General features: G+C 53.0%; 1 protein-coding gene across 1 annotated transcript in view; it reads left to right on the top strand.

Annotated features, from left to right (window-relative positions):
* Positions 1-8,088: 8,088 nt before the first annotated feature.
* The window catches only part of TCOF1 (treacle ribosome biogenesis factor 1), a 35,681-nt gene continuing 30,806 nt past the window's right edge, over positions 8,089-12,963 (top strand). The window contains exons 1-2 of the mRNA XM_056124732.1: positions 8,089-8,271; positions 11,516-11,571. Of these exons, the coding sequence (XP_055980707.1) occupies positions 8,164-8,271; positions 11,516-11,571 (164 nt within the window). The 5' untranslated portion in view covers positions 8,089-8,163. The remainder of the gene's footprint in view (positions 8,272-11,515; positions 11,572-12,963) is intronic.

The following is a 12,963-nucleotide window of genomic DNA, read 5'->3' as shown; positions in this document are numbered from 1 at the left end:
AAGCTGAGAAGCTATAGAGGGAGGGAAAACTGACTTTCTCTTTATAAATCTCAGAACAGGCTAGTGTTTGGGGCTGGGGGTGACACCCCCGGCAGGGCCCAGGGCTCGCTCCCAGCTCAGTGCTGAGAGCTCAGTCCTGGCAGTGCAATGGGAACCATCCTTGGTTCTGGGTGGATGGCCACACTGGGGGTGGCCTTGTGCAAGGCAAGTGCATCCACCCTTTGTGTGTGGCTGCGTCTGTCTCAGAACAGTTGCCTGGTTCCTCAATTCATCAATTTTATTTTGTCTTTGAGCCATACTCAGCAGTGATCAGAGCTGACTCCTGGCTCAGGGCTCACTCCTGCCAGTGCTCAGGGGGCATGTGCATTGCCAGGGATGAAACCAGAGTCATCCACCAGCCTGGGAAGTACCTTCACTCTTGCACAATCTCTCTAGCCCTTCAGTAATAATTTTTGTTTTGTTTTCATGGGGGGAGGGTTGTCGGGCAACACCAGCCATATTCAAGGCTTCCTCCTGCCTCTGCGCTCAGGATCACTGCTGGTGGGGCTCAGGGGACCAAACTGGGTTGACCTCATGCAAGGCAAGCACCCCACTCACCCTACTATCTCCCCCACTCTATCAGTAATAATTTTTAGACATCTTATATTCTTTAAAATCTCCCGTGAGGAGCTGGAGCGATAGCACAGCGGGTAGGGCATTTGCCTTGCATGCGGCCGACCCGGGTTCAATTCCCAGCATCCCATATGGTCCCCTGAGCACCGCCAGGGGTAATTCCTGAATGCAGAACCAGGAGTAACCCCTGTGCTTTGACAGGTGTGACCTAAAAAGCAAAACAAACAAACAAACAAACAAACAAAAAACCTCCCCGTGAAACTGAAAAACAACAACAACAACAAAAAACTGAGAAGGGAAACCACCATGCCCTGCAGGGAAAGAAGTCGCAGGAAATCTAGCGAGAGCAATTTGGCCCTCAGAGACTCTGTTGTTATACCCTAACTGAAGAGACTGTCTTTGGGTGCTGGGGTTCAGCTTTCCTGCCTAGATCCCATCTCTTGAGAGTTCCAGTGATGAAGGGCCTTTGTTCAACAGCTCCAACCAAAAGAAATGTGGAGGATCAGAGAGGGCATGAGACTGCCCCAAGGTCACACAGTGAAAGAATAGCTTCCAGACAGCAAGTCCAGTAGCCCCTGCCCTTATCAGTTACCACTTGTCTCTGTTCAGGAGCCAGTCCTATCAGAAAGAGAAGGCAACGGAGTCCTGCTTCACCCCTTCCGGAGGGTTCTCCCTGCCCTGCTCCAGACCTCAGGTCGAGACTTCCCTGAGAGGTACTCACAGCTGGGTATCTGGAAGCTTCTGACTCCCTCTCACCAAGGCATCTTTTTTAAGCACGATTAGAAAAATGCTCTGAGCCCTTTTTTTTTTTTAACTCGCTGTTTTGTTTGCTGCTGTCTTAATTGTTGCCATGTTATATTTTATCAGTTTAATGTTTTAATTTTGTGCTTGGGCCCCGAGGCAATTCAGTGGAGGGTATGATTTGGAAAATCACGGAAATGAAGAAATTGTCCACAGATGAGGCAGCTTCCCAGGAGCCAAGGACAAAGCCTAAAGGGAATCTTATCAGGACAAAACAACCTGAACAAAAAGCACCAGACCACCTGGGGGGTTGGCCTTTGCTTCTTAATACCAGTTCCCAAGTCCAGCTCAGATAGTGAGCCACAGACCATTTGCCCTGCTCCTCCTCCACTGGTGGCCTCAGCACCCTGCCTTTCTCCGCTTCCTGGCCTAGAATGAGAGCTTGCTCCACTGCGTCTCCCCATTTATTAACTAGGGGACACCGGTCTATCTTCAGGGATCACAATCACAATCATCCTGTTATTCGTCGATTGCCTCGAGCAGGCCCCAGTAACATCTCCTTCGTCCTACCCCTGAGATTTTTAAAAAAGTGCCATATTCAAGGCTCTTTCAGAGTTAGGAGAATGAGACCCTTCATTGTTACTGGTATTTGGCATATTGGGTACGCCACGGGGAGTTTGCCAGACTGCCGTGTGGGCAGGTTACATTCGGTAGCCTGCCAGTTTGTCCAAAGTAGGAATGAGATGATAAGATGAGCATCTTCAGGAAATTTTCTACTAAAACAAGTGTTCTTTGTTTGGTTGGTTTTTAGGGGGCCACATCGGCAGTACTCAGACCTTACTCCTGGATCTGCCCTCAGGAATTACTCCTAGCAGTGCTCCAGGCACCATATGGGGTAACCAGGGATTGAATCTGGGTCAGGTGTGTTCAAGACACTATACTATCTCTCCAGTCCATGCAAGGGTTCTGAGCAGGAGGGATGGGAGCAATTGGACTGTGAGTAGGACTCTTGCCTTGCAAGTGGCTGACCCAGATTCAATCCCTGGCATCCCAAATGGTCCTTCCAGGTCAACCAGGAGTGATCCCTAAGTGTAGAGCTAGGAGGAACTGGATGTGGCACCAAACAAAAGAATAAAATTCTTTTGTTTTTGTTTCTGTTTTGTTTTAGGGTCACACTCGGCAATGCACAGGGGTAACTCCTGGCTCTGCACTGAGGAATTACTCCTGGCGGTGCTCGGGGGACCATATGGGATGCTGGGAATCAAACCCAGGTTGACCACATGCAAGGCAAACACCCTACCCACTGTTCTATCGCTCTAGCCCCAAAAGAATAAAATTCTTAACTGGGGTAATAAATTGGTTCTTGGAAGATTGAGAACACTTTGAACTTAAAATGATTCGTGTGCCCATCTGTTCTGTCTGAGTGGCCTATTCAGTCATAAGTCCTAAAGTAGTGTGATGGTCTCTGTCTGACCCTCGCTGAGCTCAGACAGACCCTCTAGAGAGGCTGTTTAGGAGAGGCTTTTACTCTCACCCTGAACACTGACCTCATCATCTTTATCTCCCTCCCTCCATGGCCTGCACACAGAGGCCCCTTTGACCCCATGTCCTCTCTCCCTCCCACCTGGCATAGCCTCATCCTGGATGATTCTTTGAAGCCCTTTCCCCTGCCTGGTCCTGGGACAGAGCACCAAGTTCTAAGAACCACGGAGCAGCACCAAACAGACAGACCAATGCCCAGAAACCACTGACCTCCAGCTTCTTCTTCTTTATTTTTTTAAGCATTTCTTTCTTTTTTTTTTGCTTTTTTTTTGCTTTTTTGGGTCACACCCGGCAATGAACAGGGGTTACTCCTGGCTTTGCACTCAGGAATTACTCCTGGCAGTGCTCAGGGGACCATATGGGATACTGAACTCGAACCCGGGTCAGCCACATGCAAGGCAAACGCCCTACCTGACCTCCAACTTCTGCTGGGTCGTCGTCAGCACTATCGAGCCACTGGGGGTTTGGGGGCCAATTTGTTCAACTCTCTGTATCTCACTCTCCTCCCTCCCTCAAACTCCTCACCACCTCTTCCTCAGTCTTCGCAGGAGACCTTGCCTCCCACTTGCTGGAAAAAAATAGCAGCTCAAGATGAAATCTCCCTTAGCATCCCACTACAAACCTACATCTACATCTGCACTCATCCTCTCTTTGTTCCTTCTTTCGCTTCTAGAGAAGTCATCCCTCCTCCTCTCTACGACCAGCCCCTCCACCTACACGACTGATCCCATCCCCTTCACAGCCCGCGCTGAGTCTCGCCCCAGTTCCCTACACCCTCAATTAATCTCTCCGCCTGTGATCTGCTGTCAGTCTTCTAGCCAGAGACATTCGCGGCTCTTCTACCTTCGAACACAGGCTCCGGAGGCAAACATTGTTTCTGTCACAGCCCTCCCTCTCCTCCCCTTTACACAGAAACTTCTCAGTAGGACCACTGCCCCTCCCATCCTTCCCTTCCTTATCACATCGCTGCCATCTGGCCGTCTCCATCATGCCACGGAAGTGGCACTCTCTAAAGTCACCTGCCATCCCCTGGTCTGTCACAAACCAACATGCGTACCAGCTCAGAGCCTTGGGGGGGGCATTCCTGCTCCCCTGAAGCTCTGCCCTAGGGTTCTGTGCCCGCCCCCCAGGGCTCTCTGTCTCTCTGCCTTCTCAGCTTCTGCAGGCTGGTCCTTTTCACAGAGATCTGATGTGAGGATGTGCCTAAGAACTGCCTCCAGGCCACCTCTTTTCTCCACTTCACGCCCTTCTCCCCTGGCAATCATGCCCTCAGTTGCAGGCCCAGGGATCCTCTCTCCACTGGCAACTTGCCCTCTCCTGCTGAGCCCAAACCCAGTCTCTGAGCGCCAACTGCAGTGGGTGCTGCTAACGCATTTCAAGCCCAGCATGTCTCAAACAAAGCTACCCACACTGCCGTCCTCACCCCCTCCACCGGCCCCACCTCAAAGAAATCCTCTGCCTGCCTGTTGCAAGTGCCCCCTTCGCTCCCCCTCCACTTCAACCATCTCCATGACAACTGACTTCCTGACAACTCTAGAACCTTCCAAGCGCTACCCCCTGAAGTCCTAACACTGTCTTTGTTTTGTTTTGTGTGTGTGTTTGTTTGTTTTTGCTTTTTGGGTCATACCCAGCGATGCTCAGAGATTACTCCTGGCTCTGCACTCAGGAATTACTCCTGGCAGTGCTTGGGGGACCATATGGGATGCCAGGGATCGAACCCAGGTCGGCCGCGAGCAAAGCAAATGCCCTCCCCGCTGTACTATCGCTCCGGCTCCCTAACACTGTCTTGTCCTTCTGTGTCCACTCATATACCTGCTACTCCACTCTCCACTGCATGTTCATGCAGCTCATCTGAAAATTTAAATGTCACCCAATCCTTCTTGGGCCCGCCCTGGCAGCATCTTCTGGTCACTGTTAAAATGAGCCGAAAAGTCCTCAATGGAGAATCTTCCCTCTGCTCACCGGTCACACTCTCTGAGTGCCAGCTCTCCTCTGCGCCGGCTATAATGACTTTTCCTGCCTCTTTCAGAAGCCTCAGACCTTCGGGCGGCTTCTTCCCTCTCCTCCTGTGTACAGTTCAAATTTTCTCACGAAAGTCACACTTTCTTCTCTAGTTCCCAAGAAAAGATAGCATCCTCCTACTGCTAAGTGCTTTCACCAGAGCATATCTACATGGGCAGCACTATTTTATCAGAAGCTCTTCTCCGCCTTTCTGCTTGGAATGTTGCTTAGAATTCCCTGAGAATTCATTTTCTCCTCCTGACACACTGTGGGGCAGAAATGATCCTCACCTTTATATTACAGATGAAGAAATGGAGGCACAGAGGGGCTGGAGCAATAGTACAGTGGGTAGGGTGTTTGCCTTGCATGCGGCCAACTGGGGTTTGATTCCCAGCATCTCATATGGTCCCCCGAGCACTGCCAGGAGTAATTCCTGTGCATTGTCAGGTGTGACCCCAAAAGCAAAAAAAAAAAAAATAAAATTGAAGAACAGGAAAAAAAAAAATTGTTACTTGGAGCAATAGCGCAGCGGTAGGGCGTTTGCCTTGCACGCAGCCAACATGGCCGACCCGAGTTCGATTCCTCCGCCCCTCTCGGAGAGCCCGGCAAGCTACCGAGAGTATCTCGCCCGCACGGCAGAGCCTGGCAAGCTCCCCGTGACGTATTCGATATGCCAAACACAGTAACAACAAAGTCTCCAATGGAGACGTTACTGGGCCCGCTCGAGCAAATAGATGATCAAAGGGAGGGCCTTTACCTTTACCTTACCTTAAAGTTATTTAGTTACAGAGAAGAAAAGCCAGCTGGACCGCTAAGCAGTTGCTCTGAGCAGAGCTTCCAGGGGCTATTTCACAAGAAAGCACCTGCCTTTTCTTTCCCAGCACAGAACATTCTTGATAACAATGTATCTATGTAACTATCCTTTTAATATGTACCTGCTGAACAGGAATGTCGGCTGTTTGTGGGTAAAGACTTTCCTCCAGGAGAGAAATTATTTATTGAATAATAACTGACTAATGATTTAATTGACTAAGTGAGTGTGGGTTCCTCTCTCTCTTAGTCCTGGTTCCATGCCTGCATCAGCAGTTCCTGTAAAAGATACAGGTGTGTGCCATCCTTATCCTAAAGTCACTGTCCTCCCGTTGTTCATTGATTTTCCCAAGCGGGTCCAGTGAGTCTCCATCGTGAGACTTGTTACTGTGTCTGGCATATCGAATACGTCACGGGGAGCTTGCCAGGCTTTGCCGTGCGGGCGAGATACTCTCGGCAGCTTGCCGGGCTCTCCGAGAGGGGCGGAGGAATCGAACTCGGGTCGGCCATGTTGGCTGCGTGCAAGGCAGACGCCCTACCGCTGTGCTCTCGCTCCAGCCCTTATCCTGAAATTGAGTAAAAATGTTAAACTGTCTAGAGCAATGACTGTATAGCTCATGCTATCTGGAGAGTCTCCATGGGTCTGAGAAATTAAAAATGATTGACTAGGGGGTTGGAGCGAGAGCACAGCGGGTAGGGCATTTGCCATGCACGCGGCCAACCAGGGTTCGATTCCCAGCATCCCATATGGTCCCCGAGTACTGCCAGAAGTAATTCCTGAGCGTATGAGTCAGGAGTAACCCCTGTGCATCAGCGGCTGTGACCCCTCCCCCCCCAAAAAAGATTGACTAAATACCAGTGGGTATGACTCAGCGTGTCTAGGGGAAAAACTCCCCACAGCTTGATTTGTCCCTCCCACCCCATAACCACAAGAGCCTCACACCAGTAGTGTTGCTCTCACAAGACTATTCTTACATCAAATTTAGCAATCCTTTAAAAACACAAACCCCGGGCCAGAAAGACAGCTCAATGAATGGCACAGGCTTTGCATGCTGAAGTTTCTATCTTTGATCCCTTGGCATCGAAGAGACCCCTGAGAACCAGTGGGAGTGCCTCCTGAGCACAGGGAGCGGAGTGGCACACAAGCACCAACAGGGATGACCAAAAATAAATAAATAAAATAAAAAACCCTAATCCACAAACCTTGGTTACTCTCCTGTTTAGAATCAGCTCTCCCTTGGACGCAGGGCTTACTCTTCTAAAGTGAGGGTTCTGTCTACTTCTCCATCTCTAACTCCACAGACTAATAGACTTCTGTATTCATGCAGTGCCCTCTGTCTGGGATACCAGAGCATCCTAGAAATTCCCCTCTGCACCTAGACATTCCTGTTCCCTCTTCAAGCCTGTTTTTAGATGTCACTTTGGGGCTCAATGCCCCTCCCATCTGCTTTCATAGGCAGGTTTGCCTGGACAAGGCAACAATGAAGATAAGACATTGAACCAAGTTACTAGGTTACCAATTACCTCCCACGAGGCAATGAGAACAGAACAGGCTCACTCATCTCCCCTTCCCCCTCCCCGATAGCCCCCTTTCCTTTGCTGTTGCTTGGGGAAGGTTTGGGTACAGGGAAAGGGTGTCCGGGCGCACGGGTGACCTCGTAAGGTTGGTGCTGCTGGCACTGTCCTTTACTTGTGTGGCAGAGTTCAGAGTTCGTAGGGCAAGCTTTCTACTGCTGAGCTAGCCAAGAACCCTGGAGACTCATCTCTGTTTCATTTTGTTTGGGGGTTACTCCGGATGGTGCTCTGGGAGCCACCCACGGTGCCTGGGATCTGAACCAGGGTTCACACACCAACAGCATCAGCTTCAGCACTTTGAGCTATCTCCCCAAGAGATTTTTTTTTTTTAATCCACCCACCCGAGCCAGGTGCTAGCCCAGGGTCCCTTGCTCAGTAACGATTTTTCTCAATGAATGAATCAACTAGTGACAAATAGTCATTTCAGGATTTACGGGTCATTTAGGGGAAATGACTAGAACGAGCTGGTAAGTGGAAGCTCGAGTCTCAAGCGACCCAGCTCAGAACGTGCAGCGATGAGAAAATCCCGGCCACAGCCCTCGGGGAGCTAAAATGGAAGATACATCCCTTCGCTGCTGAGCAAGTCTGAAAGATTTAAGGGTGTCACTCGGGTCTGACAGGCCCAGCGGCGGGGGCGGGCTAAGCACAGCAGCCCCGACCAATCGACGGCCCCGCCGCCCGGCGAGTTCCCGCCCCTTTCCCGCGCGGGGGCGGGGCCGGCGCCTCACACACGCACTACATTTCCCAGCGGGCCGCGCGGCGGGCCATCGAGCGGCCGGAAGTGGGGCGCGTGAGGTCTAAGGGCACGCGGGCCGCGGCGGGCGGGGACTGAAGGGGGCGTGCGGGCTAGCCGGCCGCCGGGGGGTCGCGCGGGTCGCGGGCATGGCCGAGGCCCGGAAGCGGCGTGAGCTGCTGCCGCTCATCTACCAGCATCTGCTGCAGGCCGGCTACGTGCGCGCGGCGCGGGAAGTGAAGGAGCAGAGCGGCCAGGTGAGCGCGCGGCCGCGTGCGAGGGCCGTGTGCGGGCTGGGGGGTGGGGGGGGGCCCGGCCCACCCGGACGGCGGCGCCCCGCGATGCTCGGGGCCACCGGCGGGGGGCCGGGGACGCGCGCCCTCCCGCTCCGCCCCTGCCACTTCCAGCCGCCCGGGCCTCAGTTTCCCCACGTGCCAGCGAGCGCACCCAGCCCCGCGCCCCAGCCGTGCCGCGGAGCTTTGTAATTCCCGCTCCCCGCACCTCCACCCTCTTCCTGGTAGAGAGGCGGGCCGAGGGGGTGGAGTGGGGGTAGGGGTGGACGTCCTGCCTCCGGCCACGTGGCCCGGACGGGCCGGGGGTCCGGCCCCAGAGTGCGAGGGCCCCGGGGCCCGGTGCTTGAGTCGCACCGGAGAAACAGCAGCGCTCTCGGGGCCCACCCCAGATTGTTGGTCAGTTACTCCGGGTACGTGCAGGCAATAAGAATGGCCAGCACGCCCCCCGCCCCCAGCTCTTAACAGCCGGGTAGGAAGGAGAAGCGAAAAGTCAGACACCAAAGCGACGTCCACCGAACACGCGACAGTGGCTGAGAGCCGCAGGGTTAGGGAGGGTGGGCATGGCTGGTGGCCTGCTCCGGGGGTCTCCCCAGCCCGTTTGAGACCCGAGCAGAGGGCAGAGGTGGGGATGCCTTGTGCTGGCAAGCTTTCTCCCCCAGGTGTCTCCGTGTGGAATACTGTGACAGATCCCCCCAGGGGCCGCCTGCAGCCCCATCCATCCTTCAGGCACTTCGTGCATGAAGACTAAGGGCAGTCTTGGGTCACTCTCAGACCCGGTTGGTGTGTTTTTTTGGGAGGTGTGCCCCTCGGTAGGAGGGGAGGGGCTGGTGTTGGGGATGGAATTAATTCCAAGCCTCAGACATGCCAGAGGTACTCAAACACGCAGAGAGCTCTCTCCCCAGCCCACTGTTTTAAATTGATGATGTGGCTACCAATCTGATTAGTTAGTTTCCCCCTAAGTTATCTCTACACGCTGAGTTGATCTTTGTTTTCAGGATCTCAGGGGAGGAACTGAAATGTTCTCCTTTTCCCAGCTGGCCTTGGATGTAGTTGCCCTTTTCCCAGCTGGCTTCGCACCTGAGGTGGGGAGGACAGGAGATATTCCTGGTGTTCCCCGAACACTCACCTACGTAAAAAGTGATCTGCCTTCATGGAGCATACATTCTGGTAGAAACAGATGATAAATTTGGGAGCAGGGTGGCTCCCCAGAGTGCTCGGGCACAGGGGTGCGGCCAGCAACACTTGGAGAAGCATGCGGTGCTGGGGATCACCCTTGCTGCCTCACGGGCTATGCATGTGCGCCACCATTGTGAATTAGCTTCTGGGCCCGACAGATCTATTTTACTCTTGTTGAATTTGTGGACCATACCTTAGGGATCGCTCGAGGGATCTGGTGGGTATTGGGGATCAAACTCAGGTGAGCCACGTGCAGAGCAAGTGTCCTACCCACTGTACCGTCTCTGCCATCCCTCTGACAGTGAATGACATTGTGTTGGATGATGGTAGGAGCATAAGGAATGGTCAGGCTTTTCTAAATAGGTTTGTCCTAAAGCTCCTCTGGGACAGTGACTGTTAGGTAGAGACATGAAGGAAGTGAGTAGTTCGCATAACTGAGAGTGGTCCAGGAGGTCCAGGAGGAAGAATGGCACTGATAGGGTAGGCGGGGTGTCTGGGTGTAGCACCCAGGAGACATTGTTGTCCCAGATGGGTAACGTGAATCTGACAGTGGACATCTTCACACTGCTGTCTCACTGTGCTGGGCTAGACCAGTGCTTAAACATTTTCTGCCTGCTGGACTGGACAGGTAGCACAGAGAGGTAAGGCATTTACTTGCCCTGCACACGGCTGATCCAGGTTCAATCCCCAGCATCCCATAATTCCTGAATGTATGGCCAGGAATAACCCCTGCACACCTCTAGGTGTGGCACAAAAGAAAAAAAAAAAGAGAGAAGAAAAACTTTCCCTGCTTGCAACACCTTTTCACCTGAGAAATTTTTACACTACCCCCGGGATGAAATAGGTTTATAAATCAGACATCACGGTAATAAGGCAAGTGCAGTTAATCCTGTAATATTTTTCCAGCCTGGTCACTGTCACTGTCCTCCCGTTGTTCATCGATTTCTCGAGCGGGCCCAGTAACGTCTCCATTGGAGACTTTGTTGTAACTGTGTTTGGCATGTCAAATACATCACGGGGAGCTTGCCAGGCTCTTAAGAAATCATAAAACAGTGTCATTTTTTGTTTGTTTGTTTTGGGTCACCCAGCAGGGTGACTGCTGGCTCTTCATTCAGGAATTACTCCTGGCAGTGCTTAGTGGACTGTATGGGATGACGGTGGATGGTCCGGGATGATGGGGATGATGGGTATTGAACCCAGGTCCTCAGCCAGCCAGCCAGCGCTTCAGCAAGGCAAATGCCCTATCCCCTACCCTTTGTACTATCACTCTGTCCTGAAGCAGTGTCCTTTAAAAGGACATTCCCACCCTTAAAAAGCTTGGGGCTAGATGATTACAGTCTAGCGGGAACTCAGCCTGTGTAGGGGTGCAGCAGCTCTTAGCCTGAGTTAGAAAGAGGGAATCTGAGGTTTGAAGAGATGAGTTGTCAGAGGCGCCCTCCTGACCTAGGAGCCCCCATCCCTGCCACCCTCTGCCCTTGCCCACATTACTTCTCCACCCACCCCAGCACACTCGCTACCCTGGGTTCTTTCCAGAAAAACTGGACCTTCTGGCCTCGGCTGCAAAGGCCTGAGTTTCCCTCTGGATCCCTCTGCTCCTGCCAAGGGACTGATACCATTTTGTTCCAGGCTTTTTCTGAGTCCACTGTGGTCATGCCACCTGGGTATCTTGGTGTCTGGGCTGTGGTTTGTATCACCCTGGAGAGACAGACTGGCCTGGCCTTCAAAGCGTTCTGAAAGGTCAGGGGCAGAAAAAGCCTGTGGTCTCAAGGCTCCAGCAGGGCTGGGGGCAGGAGAAGAGCTGACCTTGGGCATGCCAATCCAGTCTTTCCAAGGTCCCACTAAGCTGCATGTTGTTTACAAGGGGGTTACATGGATGTGCTTGCCATGCTCCCCTCTGGAAGATTTGGTCGGTACTGGCAAGGCAAAAAGAGCCCCTTACCCACCTGTACATCATAAGGTTGTGAGAACTGGGTGCCGGGAGGATGCTTTCAGAGCTTGGGGAGAGTTCACTGCTCTTCTTTCTTTTCTGCAGAAAAACTTGCTGGCTCAGCCCGTAACCCTCCTGGACATCTATACGCACTGGCAACAGTAAGTCAGCTGGGGCTGAGGAGTTCAGAAGGGACACCCAGGCCATCAGCTTGGGAGTGGCCGTCTGTCTCTGTAGCATCCTCCTGTCTGGGTGTGTGGTCAGGGGAGAGGATAGTGAGCCCCAGAATCAGTGGCTCCTGAGACCGAAGCACCGTTGTATTCTTTTGACCAAATTTCAAGAGTGGGGTGGCCAGAGGCTGCATTCTGGAGTGCAGGGGTCTTTAGGGGTGAAACCAGCATCTTTGATGGAAATGGAGAAGAATCCAATCTGCCTTGCGTTGGATGGCAGGGGGGCCTCTGTGCAGATCTGAAAGGGAGCCTGAATTGGAGGGAAAGATTTCAAGGGCATGTTGAGCATGAAACTTCATAGAACACGTGAAACTTCAAGGAAGCAATAATTTTCAAGGAAGAGGCAAGATTCCAAGGTAGCATCAACAGAAGACTAGTTTGAGGAAGAAGGGGGGAAGAATTGCCCATTCTCTGTGCCCTGGGCTGACCACACCTGGGGAGCAAAGGACTCACAGGGCTGTCCTTTGAGGACTGGTAGAGAATCCTAATGGGTCCGCCATGGAAAGGGGGGCTGTGAGGACAGAGCAGGGAGGCTCTGAAGTGGGACTGACCCATGGGATTCTGAATTCACGCATTAAGGAACCACATCAGAGTGACCCCCTGGTCATGTAGGCGACAGTGGTGTGCTGAGTTGCCTGTCTTTGGAGTTGTGTAAGCCACAGCAGGAATGGCATGAAAGGTCTCTCGGCTTCCGGGCAGGACTGAGGGCGGCCCCCAGCCCTTTGCTTTCCTCCGTTGCCGATTCTGACATGGGGCTCAGGGCTTACTGCACACCACACTCTACTCTTCCTCTCCCTCACTGAAGCGTCTGGGCATTCCTCAGAGCACTTCTTAGCCCCCAAGAATTGCTTCAGTGAGCACTGAATGCCCTTCTTTGCACTGCCCCTTATCCACGTGAGGGCTGCTGGCCGAGATGGACCCATGGCCACCAGACGCAGCTAGCCTGGCCGTTCCCACTGAGCTCCAGACCAGCAACCACTGCGTGTCCTTAGGCGCACTTGGCTTCCCTGGGTCTGTGCTTCATCATGTCAGATTTGATAGGAAACAAAGAGGTCAGCCTGACCATCTGGGGCAGTCCCAGTATTCCCTGAGCACCTTCCACCAGTCAGACACAGCTCAGAACGTAGCTGGGGAGAATCCTGGCCTCGGGAGGTGACGTCGGTGGGAGGAAAGACAGGATGAATTAATCCAGGAAGTCGGTGAGATGCAGATTGCCAGCAAGGCTTCTCTGGGCCAGGGCGCCAGAGCACCATGTCCCACACTGTCCCCAATTCTGAGCAGAGTATGCAGGAGGCCCAGCCAATCCCTGGCACCACATGCGGT

Source organism: Sorex fumeus, unplaced genomic scaffold (genome assembly GCF_029834395.1).
Source record: "Sorex fumeus unplaced genomic scaffold, SorFum_2.1 ptg000051l, whole genome shotgun sequence".
Classification (NCBI taxonomy): Eukaryota; Metazoa; Chordata; class Mammalia; order Eulipotyphla; family Soricidae; genus Sorex; species Sorex fumeus.
Note: the sequence above shows the minus strand (reverse complement) of the source record. Positions and strands in the feature narration are given on the sequence as shown.